We start from the raw sequence: 18,910 nt of genomic DNA, 5'->3' as shown, positions 1-18,910 counted from the left end.
ATAAGCTTTACAAAGACACAGCTAAATATTTTTCGAAAACTTATACAGTATTTTTTGTTTGTTTCTGAAGTTTCCTGGAGCTATTTCACCACCATCCACAATTTCTTTTTAATTTTTAGCAGCTGCAAGCAGTTCCTCCATTTCCTTTGAGCATTGATTTGTGGGAGAATAGTGCAAATCAACAGCACAGTCAAAAAAACAAGGTTTTCAGGGTACTTTTTATCACGTGTTCAGTCCTCAAAACCTGCTTGGAATTAGCATGTAGTATGGTTTTAGGACATATCTATTAACTTTTTTGAATGAGACCTGTCTCTGTTGGAATACATTGTTTTTTGTGTTAATTTACACATGCCTGCGGTTGTTCTTTCACCCAGCTTTAAGGTCACAAAGAAGCTTTCCTACCATCCAGTGAATTCAACACTCTTCCAGCAACAACTTTTATGAGTGGATCTGTGACTGAAATGGAAGACAGTATGATACTAAAAGTATACCAGTCCAAAGGAAATATTCAAAATGTTCCTAACCTAAGGGAAGCAACAAGCATACTGCATGGTAATTCACTATGAATGCTAGCAGAGCCCTTCTCATCTGACATGTGAGTAATACTGAGTACTCTCATGAGCACACAGTTGCTGCTGCAGCAATTGGCTCTGATATAAGCTAATCAGCAGAGTATAAGTGATGAGTGGTTATGATTTCAACACTGTACACCTGCATGAATATGCCTGGATGTTACTAGCCACACAGCTGTGAATAAGCCAGTGTTTGTGAAGCATATACTGTATGAAACAGCTGATACGAACAACAATTACAAGCGCAACTTCAGTGCTCTGCTTGAACTAATGCTATGCTTCATTATACACTTTTGGATCTGGCTCTTGTGCTGTGATGTCTTATTGGGCTTGTATCAACTCATACAAAAACAGTGATGCAGACACATGTATCTAAATGTCTGCTGACACACAAAGAGACAGTGACTCAGATACACAGATAGCATTCACCTGCACACACACACACAGACATTAGTCACCCAAACATACTCTGTGGTGGTGACGAAGCATGAACCAGACTGCCCGAGTTTGGTATCATCTCTACTTGAGAGGATCATACCATAGTGATAGTGTCAGGGATGGCTTCTCTCAAGCACGATGACTGAGTGGGCCTTCAGCCGCGCTTTGTTCCCCTGGAGTCCCCTTTGTCTGGGATGGATTCGTCTCCCGTCTCTAGCAGAACTGTCTGGGACGGCCTGTATAGGGTCACCTGGGGGTTGTGTAAATACACACTCACTCTGGGTGGGATGGAAGCTCAAAGGGATTTTCCATGACTCGCCCCGGTGAATGGAGCGTGCCTTGCCAAACAAATGCATCATCCTCCTCCCAACGGCAGACACAGGGAGTCGTTTAGGTAGCATCACCAGGGAGTTGGAAGTGTTCCCTTCGACTCATCAGATGTTGTTGCTGCCACCCCTAATTCCTGTCATGACACCAACAGTATTGGGGTCCCATATGATGTGGTTATTTGTGATGGTGATTCTTTCCTACTGATGTCATCTGGAGCAGGTCCATGGGGAGCAATTTTGTATCTGTTTTTGGAATAAATGTTTTACTGAAATAAAGCATCAAACTTGCCAAAACCGCGTCATCTAACTATACCCTGAATGACTTTGGTTACCGACTGTAAACTATATTGTCTTTATTAAGCAATTCATCATTATAATATTCTACTATATCATGCCCTACATATTCAAAGCTACAAGGGTACAACACTGTACACTAAAATATACAGATCTTTGTTATTTGAACTTTCCTTTTGATCTATTCAGCAAGAGGCAGATTTCTTTCACTAATACAATACATCCCATTTTGAAGATTCATCTACAAAACCTGCTGTCAATAAAAATTGCTTATTTGAACAAAACACACACTTCATTTTGCCATCTGTCACAGTGAGTCCAACAACAATATTGCATGTTTCACTAATGTCTCCCATCAGGAGATGTACCTCATAAATAATCATTTCTTTCAGTTTGTTTACCCCGTCTGCATCTCCTGGGTGACAGGCTTGCATCCAATATTATTCCTCTCACAGCCACATTGACGGGAGCAAATATTAATAAATGTCAGCAGACTCAATGGCCCTGATGTAAGATTTTAGAACTCAGTGTCGTTCTGGGCATGATATGACCCAACCACAAGCTCCAGACAGTCTGCAGAAATAGAGAATACTGCTAAAGCTTCACTTTGGGAGATTGTGTTCTTTTAAACCACATGTTGCTTTTCACAACTAAAACGGCAAAAATGTTTAAAGGTAGATGCTCTGTAAGGGTATAAATCTCTTTCTCAGACACATCTTGCGAAGGAAGCTTTCTTACAACTATCTTGAACTCCTAATACTTCCACTGCACTTAACCTAAGCTCTGTACTAGTAAAGGCCACTGTTTTGGACAGTTATCAAGCCTCCCTTTGAAGAACCCCACTGACACAGTAAATGCATGACATCATGACCAGCGTATGCCCTTGATTGAGTGTCTGTTTTTGTAGCCTGACCCACAACAAGGTCCTGGTTAGTAAGGGTCATCTGTCATGACCTTAATGTTTGCAGTGATATCCCACATGGATACATATTCTGAGTCCCTGGACAGTTAAACAAAACCCTACACAACTATTTACAGATACGAACTTTTCAGACAGCATACGGATAGCAACTTCTGTATTGCATCACACAAAAAAACTACATATTGTGTAGCACTGGTCAAATTTGTTTAAAACTTGGTTGTAAACTATTTTAAGAGTTAAGTATTATGCTTGACACACACCATTTCCACGATAAACACATGCTGTATTTATTAGTAACAGCAAGATCAGATCTTACACATGTAAAGTGTGCAAGCAAAAAGTATTTCCTGTTTGTGATACAATATGGGCTTAATAAACTTTGAAATCCAACCTACTATGATACCAAGACTGCCATCTAGTGCTTGTGAATCTGGTACTGCAGCTTTTCAACTTTATGTTAAACTTACTGGCATTTTGCAGCAAAGATGTGCTGTTTTCAATGGAATCAGCTTACAAACTTTATTTCTGCTTTGGGTATTGTGTTGCAGCTAGATGTGTTTATATCCACACACGATGAGTTTGGGGGTTTGTGTGCATTGGTGCATGTATGTGTGTGTCTCCCCCTTTTCCCTGAAGCTGCTTAGACTCCAGTAAGCTTCTGGTGTGCAGCAACAGTTAGAGCAACATGCTTATATAAGGGGATGTCTTAAAACTACAGCATGTGTGATCCCCATGGAGAATAGATAGGGGTATAAGCACATTACAGTGCGGTGCGGTTACAGATGGTCAGATTTTGAGACCCACCAACATATTCACTGTAGCAATGTCCTGTCCAATTTATAAAACTGTCTTTTCTGAAGATCTGCAGGTTTTTCATCTCAACAAAAGTTAATGAGTCAAATGTTTTAAGTATGTATGAAGTATGTATTTAATTTATCTGTGACAACTGACATTCTCAGCAGATTCCTTCTGCCACTCATGGGATTCAGTGACTTACTGAAGGACAGGTTTGATTTACATTTGAATTTGGTATTACACTTATAACTTTCCACATTTGTGTGTCAGGATTTAAGAGTAAGCTACTTATATCTTAGTAATAGTTTTAACAGTCCTGTATGCATCAATTTACACTATGTGGAGAAAAAATATACACAATTAAGTATCATGGTATATTTCAATACAGTTGCTGTTATGTTTAAAGTAAAATGCTGCCAGTGTGAGATTATTGATTAGGAGAAAAAAACATTTTAATTATGATTAGGTGAGCATGCTGTAAAATGTAAAATGTTCTTCAAAGTGAAACATGCCATGAACTGAGCACAGCAGACTGAAACCGTAGAAATAATCATATTTTATCAAACCTCAGCTTTGTGAAATCTGATTACTCTTCAGTGATGAGTTACATGTGTGTGTTCCCTCTGCATACTTCTGCAGATCAGTCTGCATTCCTCTGGCTCAGAGTTGCATGACGTGGCACAAGATTAAGGTGCGCTTTATCTCCCTCCAAATCAACCTTATGGAGCATTTGCCTACTTGGTGCCATTACGACACACTAACACAATGAAGTCAGGCAGTACTGTTATATATGAACATGAGTAAAAACATGTTCCATCCAAAAGTCTGCTATTTTCTGGGAAGTACAGTAGAGCTGGGGGAATAAGTCCTAAAGCCTTTATTTTGCTTCAGGCAGCTTAATGTGTCTGCATAGTCTGCCAAAATGGTGACAACAGGACATGGGCGGAACTGAGAAATAAATCATTTTCCTTTGTTTTGCTGCAAACTAAACAGGAGTTCTATATAAAACATTTTTCTCAAGTCGTCACATGAAATCATACAGAGAATGGCGGGCTAAGTAAGTGAAGAAATTCTCAAATGTGTTTTCTATTGTAAGAAACCAAAAATATGGACTGAAATATCACAGATTCAGTGTTGAAAGAGTAAATTCTGATTTACATTTTGTTAAAATACACACAAATGAAAAACTGGCAAATATGCACATATGCACTAAACAAAATTACATGTCAACAATCTGTCAAGAAGTAATGATTTTGGTAAATATTAAATGAAAAAGAATTAAACACTTGAAATCGCATCCAGTGCATGAACATATGTGCACATACAGCACCAAATCTATGTATCTTAGTCTATATCCATTACTTCTAATTAGTTAAAATAATTAGAAAATTAATTAGACTACAGTTAAAAAAGCAGTGACTCCAAGAAACAGGCAACTTAAGCTGTAGGTGGAACTACTTATAGAGTGAGATGGAAGTGGGGAGGGAACAGTGATGGAGACTCCTGGCCTACATTGATTGCAGTCTTTACCACAGAAGAAACAGGAGTGCATGTTGTGCAGGATGTCTGAATTGTAAGTCCTTATTGCTCTTCTCGCTGTGAAACAGAGGAAATAATGAGATGACTATGATCATGATGATATTTTTGATGTGATTCTCTGTGTGTGTCATTGTAAAATTATAGTGGCTACATACATGTTGAGTGATCTGGACTTACATTTACATCTTGTATGTATGTGCATACTTAGAAATTACAAGTTCATTACGAGTGTTGTCCATTGTACTTACTAGGTTCATAATAGTCATAAACCTGCACCACAGCGTCCTGAACACGGGCCACTTTGTAATCTCTGATGACTGGAAGTCTGATGCAAACCTCTGATTTGGTAATCTGAAAAAGACACCAGAGTGGTGAGTGATGATAAACTGTCTGTAAATACAAAATCCTGTTTAATTGCTTAACCTAATTTTTAAGTATCTTGTGATATACCTTGTCTCTATTAAAAGAAATATTATTTTTTCTGTAAATTTAAAGCCAATAAGAAATGTCTACAGAAATCTTCAGCCATGTCACAGAAACAAATAGTAGACAGTTTACTTGACTTCTTTCTGATAAACACACTGTCTTTGTTTATTAAATCTTCCTAAAAGCACAGCTGCCTTACATGGAAAAGTTGAGCAGTTAGCAGTAGCCAAAGTTAACCAAATTATAAACATATGTGCTAAACAAGTGAATGGCAATAACGTGACATGATATTTGTGAACCTGGTGTATGTTTAATGACTTCAGCCAAAAAGTAAACCTAGGTTGCAGCTAAACATATTTTTTAGTTACCAGCAAGAGTACCACACTTCATGTTATCCTTCTCTTCTATAACGCATTTAAGTGTACTTTATAAGAAAACTGTAGTTGTTTGCAAAGCATTCAATAGCTACTTGTAGACACAGGCCATGTTATGTCCTTGGTATTTTTTTTGTGGAATTTGAGGTTTTGATGACCAGAGGAGGAGTTTACATTCACACACAAGTTCCACATGCTGGGTCCTGAGGGCTCATTCTGATATTTTTAGACTGAACTAAACTGTTTTCATGTAACACTTTAATGAATACAGTTAAAATTAAGTGAATGAATTTAGTATTCCTCCAATAGAAAGACATTCTAGGCAGTGTGGTGAAGGCTTTTAAACTGATTTTAAACATTCATAGCGGGAAATAAAAATACATATAAAATGTAGGTTTCTTTGGGAGGGTTTGGACACATGATTTATAATCCTGGTTATGGCCCTGGCTAGATTTAACACTACCAACAAGAAAATGTTCTAGTAGCTCCATTTTGGGGAAAAAGTATAACTACAACAACAAAAACCCATATTTCAAAAGATTGCCATGATTGTGAAATACTTACTGAATTGAGGTAGAGGCTGACTTTCTCAGGGAGTATCTCCATCTTTCTGATAAGACCTGTTTGGGTAGCAGCATTGGGGGAAAGACTGAAACCACTGAGCATACCCACATCCAATATAACCATGCCCGTTTGAGATATCACCTGATTGTTCTTTAATCTAGAGAGGGAAAAACAAGCAAAAGGTCATAAGATAAGAACCCTGGAGCATTAAAAAAAAAAAAATTTAAAAAACTAAAATGAACTTGATATATGTGCCTATCTGCATCACGCTGCTTACCTCATGCATATTAATAACGTTGTGTGATAGTGGTCTTTCTCAACAGTAACATTCACACCTAGTGAGAAAGCCTCCTCGTCTGTGGCATGCTGGACTTTCTGTGAAAATGCTTTGCTCTCCAGGTTGTAAAAGGTATTAATCTGGATGGATACATGGAAAGGTTCAAAAATGTTAAATGTTAGATTTAGTGGAGAAGAGCTGAAGTTTACTGTTTACTGTCTGATACCACAGCCAGCCTCAAGGCCACAAAAACAGTATCTGTTTGGAAAAACCTACTATTCCATAAAGCAAAAACAAAATAAAGATGGAATCTCTGTATTTGCTTACTTTAATCAACCTTAAAAGTACTGAATTACAGGCAATAAAATAGGATATGTTGTAGAGGGGGGCTGGAACAGAAGACAATAGGCTCTAAATTAAACATAGTAAAACAATTAACCTCTCACTTAGTCTTCTGAGTGATATTATCTGAACATACAAAAAGCAGACAGAACTTGGAGCTACAGTATGTGTTCCAGATATTAATTGCTGGGAATCCATTATCCTGCAACATTTGCATTTAGCTGTTTTTGCTTTAGCATTTACAATGCAGCACATTGTGCTGGGTGAAGATATCACACACAGCTGCTCGGTTCAATTTATTCTGGTCATGCTCCGGTTGTTAAACCATACTGTATGTTGAGATGAATATGCTGGATATACTGAAACATTCCCACATTGTGAGGGGTTGTTTGGAGTTGTGGTGTAATATTTTCCTGTAGTATGGAAACGCTTAGCAGAATTCATATTAAAGGATAGTCTCACAATTGTTCAAGTCTGTCTTAAAATGATTGTTGGATGCCAATATGAACATTGAAGCTGGTTTTGTTCACTGTAATCCTTCCTCATCTTCATAAAGACCATTTGTGTTTACAATGTACAAGGTAAAAAAAAAATTCCCCTTTTCAAATATACTTTTGCATGGAACTAGGTGGATTTTATCACCTGTTACTCAGAGTGAAGGGGCATTTTGCAGTGGTCTCTTAATGGTTAGTAAGATAAAAGTACAATGCTATATAAATACCTGAAATATGGCGAACCCTCTTCCTTCCATGTATATATTTAGGTGTAGATCTTTGTCAGCATTAATCTAAGAAAAGTAGAAGATAAATAAAAAATAAACTTCTGGATGAAAAGTTAAACTGTCATACAGTAAATACAGCACCATTTAAAATATCAATTAATATATGCATCAGGAAACAAGTTTCCGATTCCACCCACATGCATTCATCCATTACCTCTCGGCTCTGATACATCCGATAGTTGGTGGAGTTAATTTGAAAGCCCGACACAAATGAAGACGCTGGGGCAGATATATTCAGCCTGAGGTCAATGGCACTGGCACCACTAAAAGCAGCGTAGTAAGCCAGAGCCTGGAGGGCAATGACTGTGTCCTGAGGTATAAAAGCAGGTTGAAGATCAAGTCTTGTGCATCTGGATTCTATCACCAGATACAATTTGGTACAGAATTGGGATATATTTTCACAATATAGTGGCCTAGTTATCGAGTTGGATTTGCAGGGGTTTTTTTGCTTTTTCACAAATAAAATAACAAGTTGGAAATATTTTCTATTATTTGACATACGGAATATGATGGCTAGCCAAAGGAACAGTCAAACACAAGAATGGTACTGGAAAGTAAGATAAAATGCCCCCAAAATAAGTCCAAGTGTTGTTTGGGCTGAACTAAACAGGCTGTGTTGTATTTCCAGTCACATAGTTAAACATAAGTCCTGCGTGTAACAGAAAAAAGGTTTAGCCTGACTGTACCTGTGTGGTCCCGTAGCCCCCTAGATGGTTTCTCTGCTTGCTTAACCACTTGATGAGTGAAATGCCCTCCACCAAATTGCCACGCCGAAAAAGAGCCAGCACCACATACGAGGCTATCTCAATCTGCACTGAGTGCGGCTGCCAGTCATGTGAGTCCAGGCCAGCAGACGATCTCCACATCATGACTCCATCTTAGACATGAAAATGTAATTAATAATCAATAATGTCCACAGATTCATCATAGTGCACAATGAAAAGAAAACATGTTTTTATTCTCCTTCATTAGAAGGATGTGAATCTTTGAGGAAAAAAAAGAAGTTCTAAAAATTGACCAGATGGTGGTGCAATACCTGCAAACAGTCTAAAGACACTGAAATCACTTATTGAAACTAAAGTATTTATAGTTCATGATGATTAGTCTTTCTGTTTTAAGGGGTATCGTAAGCAACATATTCAATCATTGGTGGCAGAATATTTTTTACAATTCTTCTCAGACTCTCATTGTCACACTTACATCCTTACCCTTGACATATTAGTTATTTCACCATACTACCTCAGCATATCAAATTCATAGTAAATATCCAATGAAAGTGGTGCTATAATAATTATAACAGTAATTTCTTAATCCATTATATGTCAGGTCAAAATGCAACTAAACATAGGCAGGGTATGTCACTACAGTTGTCAGTATCAGAAGATGTAATGAATTTTGTATTGTACATCTTAGATAACAAAATAAAAGTAGACAGGTGACCCTACGCATTCCTGAAAATAAAATAGCAGAAAACCTTCACTAAATCACCTCTGTAGTCAGCTCTCCTGCTCAACTCATCCAGAGCAGTACCAGCCACAGGACTCTTGGCCAGAGCCAAAGCATAAGCCACCAGACTCAGGCTGTAGTTACTGAGCACTCCACTGGATACTCTGCTCTCCAAGTACTTCTGGGCCAGCGACACATTGGCTGGAAACATGACCTTTACACAAAAGAACCAGACTAAACATCATAAGTGTCAGCTGACATCCTATACTATACTTGACATGACATGACAGTGATTCAATGGGACATTACTGAGATACAATTTCATTTGTCTGTTGACACAAACTGCATTTTAGGTTATTCCCCATGTGAGACTCTCACCGCATAGTTGTCGTCTTCCAGTAGCGCCATCAGCACATAAGCAGTGAGTGCCACAGGACCATTATCCAGTCCTCCCTGCATCTCCGTGTGGATCAACCTCCCCACCTCACTGAACTCTCCCTCGGGCCCTTGGTGACGTAAGAGCCAGGTCATGGCCATGGTCAGGACACTCTGGTCTATCTGCATGTAGGGCTGAGCCTGGAGAAAGCACCTTAGCACAAAGGCTGTCAGCCTGTGACCATGAACAGAGGCAGAGAGATTTAATTAATATTGATTTAAAAGATGAAAAATTGCAAACAAGAAAAAGCAATTCGAAATCCAGTTTATCCCAAAATGAATACTACAACAAAAAGGATTGAATTAGATATCATTTAAATTTAATTTAGTTTTCCCAAAAACTACTGATTCTCAAGTGAATACTGCATTAAATTAATGAATAATTAAATTGTCTCTTCAACAGATATAATCTTTCACTTGGTTGGTAAACAACTGCTATCACTTGTCACCTTTAACATGAAATTAAAGACCTACCATGTGCTACCAGAGGTGTCACTGGCTCCAAAAGCACTGAAGGAACCATCGGCTCGTTGGTAGGACAGTTCTCTCTGATATCCTAAAAGAAAAAAACATAATATGTCTGTTATGATATCCAACTACTCAACTTACTATGCAGTCATACAGAAATCAACAAACCTTTTAATTGTATCTGGTGGATTATCAATCAGAAGATGTCCTATTATATTTAAGTCACACTTGTAATAACCTTGCCTTACACAAGTACATTATACTGTACACAATACATTAACTGTAATACAGTGATGCCAAAGAGTCATGTAAAGGCGTCAAACCTTTCATTATATAATCCAGGGCCCTGCGTCTGATCTCTTGATCATCCTGGCTTGACTTGTCCAAGTACTGGAGAACATAAATACTTGGAGCAAAGTGGATAATGTTCTGCTCCCCACATCCAAGAGGCAGCTGAACCAGCGAATCCAAGTTGTGGATGGACAAGGCCAAAATATCACCTGTGTAAAGCAATATGAGAGAAAAATGACAATTGATTTAACTGCTGTGCAATTTGTTCACTTATACACACAAGGGATAGGTTTCAGACCAGACAGACCTCAAAGGGACAGAAAGTGTCTGTGCTTCACACCAGATATCATGCCTTTTTATAACTTCAAAAACCCAACCAAGGGATATTGAACCTTGTAAGTGTGAAACTGAACACAAGGAGCAAAGCTGGCAGAAGAGCAGGAAATAGTATGACACAAAGACACTCCAGAGTCCCACCATCACCAAAGACATTGTTTGAACGAGAATCTCTTCTTATACTGGTGCTTAATATGTATCTTTTCTTTACTCCTTGGGCAGTTGTAGATGCATTGATTTGTACTGTCTGTTATTTAAAATCTAGAATTTCACTAATTAATAAATACTTTCAAGAAAATCTAAAATGTGAGCTTCACAAAATACTAATCCAAATGTGCCAGCTAGTGACCTGTATCTAAAGGAAAACATAAAATCATAGCGTAAGAGAAAGCATAAAAGAAAACCTTACTTCTGAAGTGCTCACTTGGAAAGTCAGCGCAGTGTTGAAGTTACAAGGTATGGAAGCATGGAGAAAAAACTATAAAACACCACCACAAGCAGACAGCAACAATCCTGCACATTTCCCTGATGTTTAATAAAACTGACTATCACAACAAACACAGAAACCGCACATTTGGCTCCAAATGAGTACAAAAGTACTGAGGCTTGCCTTTTTAATGACAAATGGTATCACAAATACCATGGCAAACCAAACATCTTGACATTTGTTCAGAATCTGCCTTCCATAAACATCCCTTTTTCATGTCCATCATTTCCATTTTAGTACCTAAATGCTTTCAGGACAGCGCTGTTTGATGTCAAAACACCCACGCTCATCATCTAAATCTAAAGGAAAATGCTTGCACACATACATATGTCAAATTGAATAAAAACAGACATAAACTGCACTTGGATGGAAGTTTCACTGGCAAAACAGGAAGGACAAATGGTAGACGTACCAACCAATGCAACATGGGCCCTCCGGCTGCCCGGTACCACATCTGCTGGAAAGGAGAAGGAGACAGATCTGGAATTGTTGTGCTTCACTGGTTCCAGCTCCAGAAATAGAGTCTTTGAGAAGGACTGTTCAACTCCCTCAGGCTTCATAAACATGGGAATAATTCACAGTTATCACAGGAATAACTCTGTGCCGCATAGCACGTAGCATTCTGCATCTTATTCACCAATCAAGGCCCGGTTTTACATGATTGTAACTGTGGACATATATAACACAGTAGCTGTACAGCCAAAAATTTTGAACCAGCAACCTTTACAAACAATAGAAGATGAAGTTGAAGTTGAATCAATTGATATTAACCAAAGTTTCCATCATCATCACCTTTACAAGCATTCTCCAAACAAGGCTGTCTGAAGTCTTTGCAGATATGGCTTCCACAGATATTTCCATCTCACCCAGAGCTACAGGCCTTATAGGGAACAGGGCTGAGGCAGACATGTAACTCCCTAAGGTAAATTTTTGGGCATTTAAGACAGAGACATCACTTCGGTCTGCCAAAACAAACTCAAAGGCCTCACTCTGTGATAGCAGCAGGATGACCTATGGAGAGACAAATATGTGAAGGAAGCAGGATCATTTTAAATAAAGAATATAACACCATCTATGTGCCATGAATGACAGTGACAGGAAGTTTCTTCCAGCATTATACTGCTCAAATGTAATCCTCCATACCTCTATGTCCCGCTCCAAATGGTTGATGATGTGCACCTCCAACACTAACTCCTCTCCCCTGATGAGGTATGATGGGGCATCAAGAGACAAGGAGAAATCTTTTGACACTGACAACTGAGAATGAGAGGTTATTAGGAAAAAATTCAAAGGGACTTTAGCTGACATTGTAAGCAGCGGGTATTAAAAGTTAGAGGGATCAGGGCTCCTACCAGTAGGGTTTCAGCCTTACTAAGATAGTTCATACTAATGTACATGTGCATTAAAATTCTGTAAATTTTATTAGATTAGACTTTTTTAAAACAGGAGTTTTGTCATAGTCACATTGATGTAATGACTACTGTTTTTTTTAGCCGACTAGCCTATGGTTTAATGGAAATGTCAATCTGCTGGATCAGAAATATGGTTCACACATTCATGTTGCTCTCAAGATGAATTGTAACAACTTTGGTGGTGCCTTGACATTTCCTCAGATGCCACTGTCAGGTCAAAATTTCAATATGTCCAGTTGTTTGGTTTATGACCCTTTCAGTGAAGACAAGAAAGCACAACTTACCCTGTGCAAAAGGAAACAACACGATTTGTGGAATATATTTTTCGTGGGAATTGAGAAACAGTTACATTGAGTATATTGAAGCACATGTTGAGTAATTATTTACCTTTTGTGGCACAGCAGTGAAGCCAAAACCCAAGTTGTCTGACATCACCAGTGCTACAGCTACCAGAGAAGTAACACCATCTGGCACTTTTATGTTTCCACTCCTCCATGTTTCATTACTGACAGAAACAAAAGAGAAAAGCACCAACAATTAATGTCTTTTTCTAAGTACCTGTGCTAATACTGCACTTTTGACAATTATTATCTGTTACTTAGTTTACCCTACTACCCATGTCCAGCACATGCACCTTCCGGCACTCACCTAATATTAACGTCTAACCACAGAAAAGATTCAGTGGCATCCAGCCAGTGGCTCCTGTACTTCTCCACCATGAAGGCATCTCCCTCTGAAAACCCAAAGGGAAGGGAGAGAACTCAGAGGGCTAATATATATCATATCTGGAGAATGAAGTCTAAATCCAGTAATGTAATTGTGATAGAAATCCAATATGCTAAGTGCCCACAAGGGGGACTCTTGTGGAAAGTAGATACTACTGTATATTAAAAGCCTCACATTGATTTACTGTGCTATTCATCATCATACCTTCTTTAGGTCCATCAAGGTGCTTTTTCGTATACAGTCTGGCATTGGTCAGCATAATAATATCACATTTCTGTGATGGGGGAGACACAAAAAAGATGATTAAGGTGAATCTGTTACTTTAGCTGTTAAAAATATAGCTATAAACTGTTTTTAGATAACTGTTGAGAACCAACAAGAGAGCCTGAACTAAACAGTCCATAATGATGCATCACTAGTGTGAAAGCAGTGATAACAGTCTCAGTTCTGTTGATGCCTGAGGAGATCAAGGTTGTTACGTGGTCTATTCTACAAGACATAAAACATGCAGCCAGTGCTTTGGAGATGAGAGAAGGTCATCTTAAGACAGCCAACTGTGGTGGAGCTTTGTTTCCTCCATCAAATATCCATCATTAACCCTCAGGTCGTGCATACACCCCTGCTTCCAACACACTAGAGTTACCAGCTCTTAGAAACAGCAAAGTCACTTCTTAACAAAGAAGACAGATAAATTACATCCAGACTAACCGGTTTACAGGTCACACTCTGAATAGCGATACAGTAACTTACTGGAAAAAACAACTCCAGGAAGATTTAATAACAGATTTACTGTAATGGGTGTACTGTTGCTTTGTGATCAAACTGTGAGGTTGGACAAAAGAGACATCAAGCAAATTTGACAGAATCTTAACATCTTTTGACTTCCTGAAGAAGGTTCACAGAAGTTTCAGTTTCAGAGATTATATTTTGAACTTTTCTCTAAAGACGTACGTAAACATAATTTTGCCAAAGCTTTGCAGCTTAGTGTAGCTTCTGGGTTCATAATGAATGACCTTAAATCCCAAGCACAAGCGTGAGCTAATCAGTGTTTGGATCCTCAAAAAGAGCTATTCTTTAGATGTTTGCAATGTAACAGTTATCATACCTGTTTCACTTTTAAGTCCAGGTCAACCTGCAGAGCTTCGTCATGCATCCCCATTACCATCACTCCCACCTGGGACTTGGGTTCGAGGACAGTTACTGTCAGTGATACCTGCTCACCTGGTTGGGCTTCGTCATTGTTCCAGTTTAGAGATACCTGAAAAGCAAATGCACAGAAAATGACAGGTATGTCAAATAACATTATGCACTTATTAGAAAAACATGAGTACAGGGTAAGAACAAATTACTGTACATATCCGTGTTGGTTGATGGGTATTTGTGCTGTGTCGCTGGTGACCTCTCCATTAGAGAGGATACAGTAGACAGTAACACAAGCTTCAGGGGACCAGGACACTGTTGGGGTCAGAGAAAAAAACGAGGAAGTCTTTGTTCCAGCAGCCACCACTTGTCCTCTAGAGCTCACCTGTTAGTACAAGAAATAAGATAAGATAAGATAAATCTTTATTGTCATTGCACCATCATACCAGTACAATAGTACAACAAAATTGGACTACTGTCCCCTCCGGTGCAAACAATAAGGGGGGAACAGTGATTAAAAGCAATAAAGCTTTGTTACTACACATGAGACACAACCTTCTGGATTTATTTCAAGTATGAACAAACTAAACAAACAGAAAAACACCTGCACACTTCTTCATTGCACCTACTTTATCATCCAAGTTTGTCCCAAGTAGCAATTGTGCCCAGCCAATATGTCATTAAACGAAAATGGCAAATTATGTTATATTATAATTTTGCATGGATCATTTCATATGTTTGAGCCAACATACCACATAGTGAAGCTCAGTTGGCTCAAAGGTGCCCTCCACATATAATTGAAGAGGCAATCCAATCTGTAAATTAAAAATGCAGTATGAGATATTTCTTGGCTTCATAATTAACAATATAGTTCCAGCATGTTCACTTTGTGCATGGATTTGTAATGCATAGTACCAGAGTACCATAATGCTACAAAATATATGTTTACTGTTACCTGTGCAGATAAGGTTGGGGAGATCTGAATATATGAGCTGCTAGGAGATGAGTAGTTGTTGTAGACCGTCAGAATCTCCTCACTGGAGTGGAATCTAGCCTGAATATAAACACAAGATAAATATAAATAAATAAAAACCTGGGGGCCAAACTAATAATTTGGGCTCTTAGATTTAAAACAAACTAAAAATCATCTGAGGAAATCTGTTGATGTTAAGGATCTTTTATCTAGTTACAAAAATGGGGACATTTTAACTTTCTGGCAAACATGTGTAACCTTACTGTACTGAAACTCCTCATCTTTCATGCAGTGAAACAGCTAAAAGGTGTTTTTTCCACAGATGGACATTCCAGGAACTGCATATCAAAATACTCACCCGAATGAAAAGCATCACTACTTGAGCCTGTAACTTAAACTGAATGTGGACGTTCCCATCCTCAGGCACTGGAAGTGTCATAGATGTTGTATTCATCATGGATGTTGACTGAGTGACTTCAACCACAGCAGAGTACAATTGATCCTGTAAGCTCAGTGGCTTTCTGTCATATCTAGAGACTCTAAGCTGTGGATTTAAAGCAGAGAGGGGAAGTTTCTAGTTAGTTCATATAACTGTTTAAAATAGATGTCAAATAAAATGAATAATAACAATTGACTCACTTTTGTTGAGAAGTGTAAAGAAGGCTTTAGTGAAAGTGGATAATCATAGAATTCAAGCTGGAATATATTCTTCATAAGATGAACTTCAACAGTTTTGTTGACTTTAAATCCTTGGGTGATAAAACAGATTATATAACAGAAAGGTTTGAGATTTGTGGATGCAAATGACATTCATACATTATATAGTGCATGTCTTACCTGTGGAGCTCAGGCAAGCAGTAACATACATAACAACATGGCCATCATCATCCATCCCTGATGAAGTATGTAAGGCCTGAAGCTGATCATTGTTGAAGAAAAACTGTGTTGACCCATAGATCTGAAAATTAAGGGTCAAAAGACATTTGAGAATGCAGATACATTTAAATACTGGCTCAAATCATAGAGTCTCCTACAGTGACAATAAAACCTCACCTCTTTGGTTTGTGTTAGCATGAATGCAGGGGTTGAATGGTTCATAGCAGGCATTAGAGTAAGAGAGACAGCCAGTGTTCCCTGTACAGGTTGTCCACTGGGGTAACTACAAGAAAAATCCAAGTATTACAGTATACTTACTTAACATGTGTGCCAATGTGATAACATTGATATGCGTTATCTCAGTGAACTTACAGGGCTCTCACTGATCCTGTAATGTCCTCTCCAACCAGGACCTTTGATGGCATGTTGACCAGCACCTCAAAGCGAGGAAGCTCTGATAAACAATGGTCAGTGAAGATGTAGGAATGGCATTAATTGAAAAGATCGGTTCATTTTTCCAAGTCTAACTTATTACCATGCTCACTTCCCCATATGTACACTGAAGGAGTTACCGGTCACTGCAAATGTTGCTTTTGTGTATGCTTAAAATAACGAGATCAGCTCTTAAAGAAATTTCAGTGTAAGTTGCAAGGGACAAAATCCACAGTATTGTGCAAATATGCATTCTTCAGTTCAGCCAGACCTAATATGGAGGCTTCAGCACTCTGTGGGCATGTCAGTATTGTTTTAAGATAAACCTTTAAACAATGCAAACCTATTCTTTATTTTAAAAAACAAAAACAATATGGTAGTAAACAAATAGCTTTGTTACCATCATTCTCCACAATGAATGTTTTCTCATCAGTCACGCCCTGCAGTGAAGAGGATGGGAAGTGAAATGCATATTTTAATCTAAATGATATAATTTAATTCAAATAGCAGTATTTTTAACAAATAAAGGTAAATAAAATGGTATATGTCAACCCTACATTCACTGTGATTGTGATCGCCCACTGTCCAAGAGGAGATGTCTGGGATAAACTGAATTCCCGCAATACAATCCCCAGATTCCCTGTGGACTCCCACCTGTCCACAGTGTTCCCACCGGGATCCTGCGTGTGACAAAAGAATGTCAGTCAAACTTCCCACCACCACACAATGCCTGACTAGAATCTATTCACACCCCTCTTGCTTTGTGCTCTCACACAGAAAACAGAGACCTACCTGTACAGAGATATCCATTCTGCCTTTGTATGGGCGATTATCTAATTGGAGAGACACAATTCTGACTTTAACGGTATGACCCGGTTGGTAGTGTGATCTGTCAGTTTGAATGAAGCTGGATACATTCCTGGGGTTGAAGCTGAGGGTGGTGGTGTTGGTGAAAATGAGATCATCCCCCTTGTAGCCCTTCACTGTCAAGTTTAAGAGGGAACTTTGGGTTGTGGAGGCAGGAATCTGGGACAGTTTAGACAGTATTGTTAGTAACATATACATATGATATCATGCTATGGCTATTGGTAGAAACAGGTTATTTATTCATTGTAAGAATCTCATCTGTAAGAAAGAGGTGACCATTTTTTTTACTTTACAAAGAAATAAGAGGAAAATCATACTCACAGGAGGGAGTGTGAGAAGCCTGGTCAAACCTGAAAAGTAGAATGATGTTTAGCCCTCTAAAACTCAAAAGGTCATTATGCAAAAAATGTAACATCAGTGTCACCTCCTTGGACGTCCTCAGTTTGGGATATTTTGTTGTTGTCATATTCCACTTCAGCCATCACCCTGCCAGAAAAGTTAGCAAGGACAGTTACAGCCAACGAAGTGGGTGTCCCAGCATGCACCACCTCTGGTCCTGAGATCAAAAACAATGCCCTGATAGAAAGAGGAAGAAGTGGTTGTTATCGAATGCTGAGACAAGTTGGGTTATTGGATAAATACTGTATCAATATATAAAATATATATTTAGGTGTTTTTCCCAGTGTCAAATATTGATTGGAACAAATCACGCCACTTACTCGGATGAATCCTGAGTCAAACCCGGCACAGCTGAACATACAACTCCCAAACACACAGCGAACTTCCACATCCAGTCCATGTTTCTGCAGCTAGCTTCGTCACACTATCGGGATTCGACTTTGGTTCAAACTGACATTGAACACTTCCACAAGCTCAACTGACCTGGCCCTGCATGAGACAAAACCCCACCTCCAACATCCTTTGGAGCCACACTCACATGCTCATACACACCAGGGTGAATACACGTATTATCACACATATATCCTTTGTCACACACAATGGGGAAGTAGAGGGGGGGTTGCTCACAAACTCCTAACGCCTTTGCCCTAGGGGACATGTTTCGTCTGTCTATTCAGAGTCTGACAATTCCCAGTGCTGTCCTCTCCAAAGCAAAGAGACACTCTGGTGTTACTGTATCCATACTAAGAAGAAAATACATCTTGAATGTCTGCAGGGACACAACCCTGCATGTATTATGTGACACAAAAGCATCAACCAGAGTTTTTAAATCTTGGCTTATTATCTGAAAAACAAAGAGGAGTTACTGTTATAATCAGTATTGTTTGAACATAACTTTACATGGCTTTCACTGGAATACAAATCCATACATCAACATTCAGCTGTTTAACTATTTAATAACCTTGTGAC

At 38.7% G+C, this 18,910-nt stretch overlaps 1 protein-coding gene across 1 annotated transcript; it reads right to left on the bottom strand.

Annotated features, from left to right (window-relative positions):
* Nucleotides 1-1,123: 1,123 nt before the first annotated feature.
* On the bottom strand, nucleotides 1,124-18,341 carry LOC134000446 (CD109 antigen-like). Its single transcript, XM_062439787.1, has 33 exons — nucleotides 18,262-18,341; nucleotides 17,967-18,118; nucleotides 17,864-17,892; nucleotides 17,468-17,701; nucleotides 17,233-17,355; nucleotides 17,068-17,115; nucleotides 16,616-16,695; nucleotides 16,421-16,526; nucleotides 16,205-16,325; nucleotides 16,007-16,116; nucleotides 15,726-15,911; nucleotides 15,350-15,448; nucleotides 15,147-15,209; nucleotides 14,609-14,779; nucleotides 14,360-14,512; nucleotides 13,459-13,528; nucleotides 13,177-13,261; nucleotides 12,916-13,033; nucleotides 12,260-12,373; nucleotides 11,909-12,127; nucleotides 11,529-11,670; nucleotides 10,326-10,502; nucleotides 10,009-10,090; nucleotides 9,478-9,709; nucleotides 9,142-9,313; nucleotides 8,340-8,530; nucleotides 7,808-7,963; nucleotides 7,594-7,659; nucleotides 6,531-6,670; nucleotides 6,254-6,410; nucleotides 5,138-5,240; nucleotides 4,771-4,946; nucleotides 1,124-1,246 (listed from the first exon to the last, which is right to left on the bottom strand). Exons 1-33 carry the CDS (start codon nucleotides 18,339-18,341, stop codon nucleotides 1,124-1,126), a joined length of 4,278 nt encoding a protein of 1,425 aa, XP_062295771.1.
* Nucleotides 18,342-18,910: the final 569 nt, after the last annotated feature.

Source organism: Scomber scombrus, chromosome 19 (assembly GCF_963691925.1).
Source record: "Scomber scombrus chromosome 19, fScoSco1.1, whole genome shotgun sequence".
In the NCBI taxonomy this organism is placed as follows: Eukaryota; Metazoa; Chordata; class Actinopteri; order Scombriformes; family Scombridae; genus Scomber; species Scomber scombrus.
This window is presented reverse-complemented; position numbering and strand designations above follow the sequence as displayed.

Bases quoted from the DNA above. Each gene is read 5' to 3' on its own strand.
- LOC134000446 (XM_062439787.1), bottom strand. From the start codon at position 18,341: ATGGACTGGATGTGGAAGTTCGCTGTGTGTTTGGGAGTTGTATGTTCA. The intron at 13,529-14,359 runs GTATGATAACTG...CCCCCATCACAG, and splicing joins TGGACTTAAAAGTGAAACAG to AAATGTGATATTATTATGCT. The intron at 13,034-13,176 runs GTGAGTGCCGGA...TGTTTCTGTCAG, and splicing joins TGGTTAGACGTTAATATTAG to TAATGAAACATGGAGGAGTG.